The 7,816-nt window shown below is 41.3% G+C and overlaps 1 protein-coding gene across 1 annotated transcript; it reads left to right on the top strand.

Moving 5' to 3' along the window:
* Positions 1–252: 252 nt before the first annotated feature.
* LOC135541193 (complement C1q-like protein 2) lies at positions 253–2,060 on the top strand. Its single transcript, XM_064967302.1, has 2 exons — positions 253–933; positions 1,487–2,060. Exons 1-2 carry the CDS (start codon positions 349–351, stop codon positions 1,664–1,666), a joined length of 765 nt encoding a protein of 254 aa, XP_064823374.1. The 5' UTR covers positions 253–348; the 3' UTR covers positions 1,667–2,060.
* The last annotated feature ends 5,756 nt before the right edge of the window (positions 2,061–7,816 follow it).

Genomic DNA, 7,816 nt, shown 5'->3' with positions numbered 1-7,816 from the left:
CCAAATTGCAAAAGGCTTTACTCCGCATGTGTTACGTCAGCGACCCCGGTAGGACTGGAATAGAATAGGAGCGCTCCAAATCAGTGCTGAGAACCAGCGAGCGCCCATCCATGCCAAGATTCATACCCTTCGTCTGTCTGCTCTGGCACGAGTGCCCAAGGCTTATGGACAACACAAAATAGAATAGTTGCATTGAGGAAGAAAATATATTTGGTGTCAGTTTTTTTTCCTTCTAATTACGCACGCAAACATTCCACTATTACTCCTCCAAGCTCAGCAGACTTTCTATCGCTTGCTTCTCGGATATTCCAGAGGAAGCGACTTGTGGCCGCTGTGATTGGCATCGTCATGGTGTTGGCCCTTATCATAGTAATACCGCTGCTTGTGCAAAGTACCAAGACTTCGGCTCACTATGAGATGATGGGCACCTGTCGAATGATCTGTGATCCATACAGTTCGAAACCCGCCAGCGCCACCGCCATGGAGCTCATGCAGGACATGAATGCCATCCCGCCGCCGCCAATGGCGCAAGGCTCCAAAGGTGAATTAGGGCGACCTGGGAAACCGGGACCAAGAGGTCCACCGGGAGAACCAGGACCTCCCGGCCCAAGAGGACCACCCGGAGACAGGGGCGATTCCGGGAAAGCTGTTTACCCCGCGGTAACGACTGCAAAGACCGAAACGGACACGGACGAGGTTAACACTGCACTCAGTGAAACAAATGTTGCGTTCTATGTCGGGTTGAAGAACCCACACGAAGGATATGAGGTGCTTAAATTCGACGATGTTGTCACAAACTTGGGAAATCAATACGACCCAACCAATGGCAAGTTCACTTGCCAAGTGTCCGGAATGTATTTTTTCACATACCACGTGTTAATGCGAGGAGGCGACGGGACAAGCATGTGGGCAGACTTGTGCAAAAACGGACAGGTAAACATTATTTAATTCAAATAGCATACACGAAAATATTGTATTCTCATTCATTTGAAAACAATTCATGTCTAGAACATACTATAAATGCACGCAAAAACCCAAAGGGTATGGGAGAAAAACGTATACTACACGCACAAATTGTATGCACTCACTTTATATAATTTTGGCTAGTGCACTTGTCGGCTTTATGGTAGGACATTTAGGACATATGCTTAGTAATGGTAATCTCAGTTAAATCGGGTAGGCTATACATTATATTACCACAGTAAAGAAATGCTTGATCGTTTAGCTGCTTAAGTCCTCGTCCCCCCTTATGTGGTGTCCAAAGTGTATAACCTATTAACCTATTCTACAAAGTGCTAGTGGAGGAATTTGTCTGATCATAACTGAGGAAATGCCCAAAGTTGTGTCCAAAGTGGTATAATATGATGTAATCTACAAAGTGGTAGTGGAGGAATTTGTCTGACCATAAGAGACGAAATTAAAATAACCATAAAATATTAAATTCATGAGGATTATACTTATTTTGTGTATCCCTTCCATTACACAGGTTCGGGCAAGTGCTATTGCACAGGACGCAGACCAGAACTACGATTACGCAGGTAACAGCGTGGTTCTACACCTGGACTCCGGGGATGAGATTTATGTCAAACTGGACGGTGGCAAAGCACACGGAGGCAACAACAACAAGTACAGCACCTTCTCTGGATTCATTTTGTATCCAGATTAAATAGCCTGACAAGTTTGAGGCTACCCATGACTCTTCCTCCGAATGAGGTCCAAACAGAGCTTCATCTTTAATTTCACTCTCTCATTTCCTTTGAAGAGCAAGGTGCTTGTAATGGTCTTCTAACCACCAATAATATATAGGATAAATATGCGATATAGCAGTTGAGGTCGTTTGATTGAATGTGGTAAGATTACTTGATTCAGCAGTTTGTTTTACTCAATAGGATCACCTTATGCGGAGAAATAGCCTATATGTAGCTACGTTCAAATGCACAGAGATAGAATCATATAACCCATGTGTTCGGTACATCCAGAGCTGTGTTTTATTTTATGCCACTAGGTTAACAGTGCATTATATTTTTTCCTGATGTACCAATAAATGTTATTTTACAGTTTGTCTCATTGGATGTTTGAAAAAAAGATGACATGACAATGTGAGTTACAGTAATTAGGGACTGCATACAGTTTTGTACTGGTCCGCCGTGGGAAATTAACCCACAACCATGGCGTTACAAGCACTATGTTCTACCTGCTGAACAACACGGGGACCACAGCCTGGATGAGTCTTATGGAGCAACGCTGCAGGTTAAAGTGACAACCTGCCATCCAATACTCGCACTAGTGAAGGTGCTCCTCACTTATACATTCTATCATCCGTCAAGACTGAAGTGTGTGATTTTCCTTCAAACATTTCATGTTTTCCTTTATTGCTTCACTTCAAAAGAAGTGCACAGCTTTAGGGTTAGTTTATGGTGAGGATCTTTATTTGCTCAATCTCCACAAGATTAGTGGCTATTTGACAAAGAAGGCAGTGGTGTAAAGTACTTAAGTAAAAAATACTTTAAAGTAATACCTAAGTAGTTTTGGGGGTATCTGTACTTTACCATTTACATTTTGGGTAACTTTTACTTAATTTACATTCCTAAAGAAAATAAGGTAGTTTTTACTCCCTACATTTTCCATGACATCCAAAAGTACTCATTATGTTTTGAAAGGAAAATTGTCCAACACACACTTATCAAGACAACATCCCTGGTAATCCCTACTGCCTCTGATCTGGCGGATTTACTAAACACAAATGCATCTTTTGTAAATTATGTCTGAGTGTTGGGGTGTGCACCTGGCTATCCTTACATTTTAAAAACAAGAAAATGGTGTTGTCTGCTTTGTTTAATATACAGTTGAAGTCGGAAGTTTACATACATCTTAGGCAAATACATTTAAACTCAGTTTTTCACAATTCCTGACATTTAATCCTAGTAAAAAATTCCCTGTCTTAGGTCAGTTAGGATCACCACTTTGTTTTAAGAAGGTGAAATGTCAGAATAATAGTAGAGAGAATGAGCTTTTATTTATTTCATCACATTCCCAGTGGGTCAGAAGTTTACATACACTCAATTAGTATTTGGTGGCATTTCCTTTAAATTGTTTAACTTGGGTCAAACGTTTCAGGTAGCCTTCCACAAGCTTCCCACAATAAGTTGGTTGAATTTTGGCCCATTCCTCCTGACTGAGCTGGTGTAACTGAGTCAGGTTTGTAGGCCTCCACATGCTTTTTCAGTTCTGCCCACAAATGTTCTGTAGGCTTGAGGTCAGGGCTTTGTAATGGCCACTCAAATACCTTGACTTTGTTGTCCTTAAGCCATTTTGTCACAACTTTGGAAGAATGCTTGGGGTCATTGTCCATTTGGAAGACCCATTTGCGACCAAGCTTTAACTTCCTGACTGATGTCTTGAGATGTTGCTTCAATATATCCACCTAATTTTCCTCCCTCATGATGCCATCTATTTTGTGAAGTGCACCAGTCCCTCCTGCAGCAAAGCACCCTCACAACATGATGCTGCCACCCCCGTGCTTCATGGTTGGGATGGTGTTCTTCAGATTGCGTGGGTGGTGTTTTTCAGAAACACTATTAGACTTTTACTCAATAAGTATTTTACTGGGTGACTTCCACTTCTACTTGAGTAACTTTCTATTAAGGTGGTATCTATACTTATACTCAAATATGACAACTGGTAATAATCTGTCCATTCTACTACCTGAGGCCGCAGGTTTGTTTAGATTTTGTTTGTAGCTTAGGGTTGGGGTAAGGAATGTGGTAAAGGGTTAAGGTTAGTGTAAAGTTAAGGGTTATTGGCACTCAGAAATTGACTCGCAGAGGCTCACTTGAAAGAAATTATACGGTTTACTATAGAATACTACAGTACTTACTATATAATTATATAGTACAATACTGTAGAAAGCAATATTACACACTGTAGTATCCCTCGAGTATGTGTAATACTTACTATAGAATGTTGTAGTATACTGTAGAATACTATAGCAAATACTACAACATTATCCACAAAAAAACACTGTAGTAAATACTACAGTAATGATATCAGCAAAAACACATTTAAAAAAACTATAGTAAATACTACAGTATTAAATTAGTATTTAAGAAACCTACATGCCAATTAAAGACCATATATTGTGCTCCCTAACAGTTGTAGTATATTTTCTATATGGGGGCATAGGGGCTTTTTCACACATAAATTAAAACATTACAAACCCGTGAGTCACATATGCCTGTTTTCTCTCATCTGATATTTTTCTCTGTTCTGATGTGGCCTCCCTACTGGTCCAAGTGAGGAAGTTACAGTACAATATACATGATACAGTCTACACTGAGTGTAAAAAACATTAAGAACACCTGCTCTTTCCATGACATATACTGACTAGTTAAATCCAGGTGAAAGCTGTGATCCCTTATTGATGTCACTTGTTTAATTCACTTCAATCAGTGTAGATGAAGGGAAGGAGATGAAAGCCTTGAGACAATTGAAACAAGGATTGTGTATGTGTGCCATTCAGAGGGTGAATGGGAAAAACAAAAGATTTTAGTGGTTTGAACTGGGTATGGTAGTAGATAGCAGGCACACCAGTTTGAGTGTGTCAAGAACTGCAAATGCTGCTGGGTTTATCATGCTCAACATTTTCCCGTGTGTATCAAGAATGGTCCACCACCCGAAGGACATCAAGCCAACTTGACAAACCTGGGGGAAGCATAGGAAGCATTGGAGTCAACATGGGCCGGCATCCCATGTTTTACTTTGCTTTATCTTGGCCAGGTCGCAGTTGCAAATGAGAACTTGTTCTCAACTAGCCTACCTGGTTAAATATAGGTGGAAAAAAAATACAAAAATCCTTGTGGAATGCTTTCAATACCTTGTAGAGACCATGCCCAGACAAATTGAGGCTGTTGTTTTGAGGGCAAAACAGTGTGCAACTCAATATCAGGAAGGTGTTCCTAATGTTTTGTACACTCAGTGTACATGAGATTACGACTAGGGATTTGCTGGTGCTGTGAAAACGTGTACATGGAGTAACATACACAAATGGACTTCAGCTGAAGCTCTTAACTTCTCAGATATATGTTGTCATCTGTAGGAACTGAATAAGATTACGGTACTCATTAGACCTCTACTGAGGGGCTTATTACTTTTAGGTGAATGCTATATTCCCAGACGCTGTTGCAGTACTGTCCTCTTATTCCCTTTCTACAACTGCCCCCTTATGTCTCAGGGGCTGTCAGTGGCTAAAGAGGATGATAGATGGATGTGTGTTTAAAGAGGAGGAAAGAGAGAGAGAGAGAGAGAGAGGGAGAGAGAGAGAGAGAGTGAGAGGGAGAGAGACTAATGAAGGTACATTTGCACCGAACAAGGTGTGTCATTTCAATTTAATACGATGAGTTCATTTTGACGTATCATCAAATCAAACCAAGTTTATTGGTCGCGTACACAGCTTAGCAGATGGTATTGCGGGTGCAGCAATATGCTTGTGTTACTAGCTCCTAACAGTGCAGTAGAATGTCAAACAAGCCCGCAAATAATCAAAAGACTTCGAACAAGAAGTCAATAAATGTCAGAAAACCCAAATAACTCTGTATCAGTCATCCAAATTCAATCTATCATGGGAGGTGAATGATGGTGGATGTGTGTAGACCTGGGTTGTGTTCAGCAGGGCACACCATAGCAAAACAAAAAGGAGAATTTCTTATTGGTCAAGTGCAGATGGTACCATAACATTTTCTTCCAGCTGAACATACCCATGGATAGGAGTTGACTGAAAAGTCCTTTAGAGTCGTTGGAGGAACCATGTCTAGCCAACAGCATACTTCGTTCCTAAGAGGTTGACTGTGTTGTGTCTCTAAGTGATGATTTTACCAGCTTTCCACCTGGAGGCAGGCAGATTAAACAGCTGTCTATCAATTAAACAGCAATCATGCAAAACAAATATTAGCCGGTCTGGTTCAACATGGCTCTGGCTAAGTTGTTGACTTATTTCGCTGTGTTCAAGATGACTAAATTCATACCCTACTATTTCCCCCAAAATAACCACCCTGATAAAAGCCATTCTGGCATGGTTTCATCAAATACACTCAATAGTCGATATTGAAAACTTTTGTCCATTTCCTTTTTACATGTAGACTATAATGTATCCACCTTTCATGTATCCTACTCATTACCAATGGCGTCAAAGTGCTACCAACACATATTATACACTTAACATCCCCTGGAGAGTGTTGTGGTGTGTGGTGATGATACCTCTCATCACCCCGCCTCATCACTTCATAATTAAGGGAGGAAGTGGAGCTGCCTGCATCGACTCACCCGAAGACATCACCATGCACACAGGCACATTTCAAGACTCAATCAAATCTAATAGGTGCGTAGTATGTAGCTATACAGACCCCTTCCGGCAGAGCTGTGGGCTAGACATTCCTATGTAAACGTTCTGGTGTAATGTCATGGACAGAGATGCACTGAGAGTCTGACGGTTTGCAGAAACACTCATAAGTATGGTGGAAGCCAGGGGGCAGGCAGCTGACAAGGTGACAAAGAAATGCTAATGGCACAAGAGGCCACAGGGAGTTCTATTTCGGAACTCTTCAAAAAGTGCTGTTGTTGATTCATAATTTGCCACAGGGAGGTGTCCTCATTTTGCATATCAATAAAGTTTTCAAGAGGAAAAACACAAACGGCCTGACAGATTTGAGATCAGTGATTCTGAGCTGTCTTCTTCTGTTGTTAAAGCATAAACAGTTAGAGGCATGAGATTGAGGGAAAAACAACAGTCTGGAGAGAATATTAGGTTCAGGGAGTGATTGATGATAATGTGGAAGATCTCCAGACCAAAATAATTTGATATATGTAAATATTCAGGTAACAGATACATTACTTAAGTGTTATAAGTATGCTAAACCAGGTTAAGAACCTGGGTCAAAGGCATTTTTTCAAGGCCACTTTACCTCACTGAGCCTAAGCCCAGTCGATAGGCACTAGATCAACTTACCAAATACTCAAACAAACTGGCCAAGAGAGAGGTTACACACTGGGCACAGACGTTAATGCAACGTCTATTCCACGTTGGTTCAAAGTAATTCTGTTGAAATGACATGGAAACAACGTTGATTCAACCAGCATGTTGCCCAGTGGGAATTGACTTGGCCAGAATCCTACACCTTGATATCACAGGGAAAATGCAGCTGAAAAAGCCACCTACGCTGTGAACACTCATATACATTCCCTCTATAAAACCTTACGATGACCTTGTCTCGACTGCAGTCGCACACTAAAGACAAAACATGAGGGAGAAATGTTCTCCCTCCATCCAATTGAGACATCAACAACAGCAAGGAGGTGTCACTTGCCACAAGATGGAGGGCCAGAATGATCCTTCCTGGATGAGGGTGAAAGATTGGAGGGTGACAGGCAGTCTGGTAAAGCTCCTTGATAGATGAAAGGACGAGTCTGGGTCTTTGCTCTGATGTGATTCGGTCTGACAGGCTTGAGTTGCAGGCAGTGTTGTCCTGTCCCGGGAATGATCGCTTCTGCCCCGAGCCCACTGCACTGCCTCGTGAGTGAGACAGTCTGACCATGACTCTGGTCTCTGCTCCTGCTTTGAAAATTGAGAAATGCATTTTGAATCATGTAAATACAGTACTAGGTATCACGTGCATACACAAAACACAGCAAAGTACTTAAAGGAAAATAACACTCAAAAACTATTGGTATTTGTTTTATTGGTCCGCTGTTGATACAATCCCAACATGTTTTGCATGTCAGCAGTAAAGACTCCAACATGTTGAACTTTCAAAACACAGAAAGT

The sequence above is a fragment of the Oncorhynchus masou genome, chromosome 6 (genome assembly GCF_036934945.1).
Source record: "Oncorhynchus masou masou isolate Uvic2021 chromosome 6, UVic_Omas_1.1, whole genome shotgun sequence".
Classification (NCBI taxonomy): domain Eukaryota; kingdom Metazoa; phylum Chordata; class Actinopteri; order Salmoniformes; family Salmonidae; genus Oncorhynchus; species Oncorhynchus masou.
This window is presented reverse-complemented; position numbering and strand designations above follow the sequence as displayed.

Coding starts and splice junctions, on each gene's coding strand:
- LOC135541193 (XM_064967302.1), top strand. CDS start 349: ATGGTGTTGGCCCTTATCATAGTAATACCGCTGCTTGTGCAAAGTACC. Junction 934..1,486: donor ACTTGTGCAAAAACGGACAG/GTAAACATTATT, acceptor TCCATTACACAG/GTTCGGGCAAGTGCTATTGC.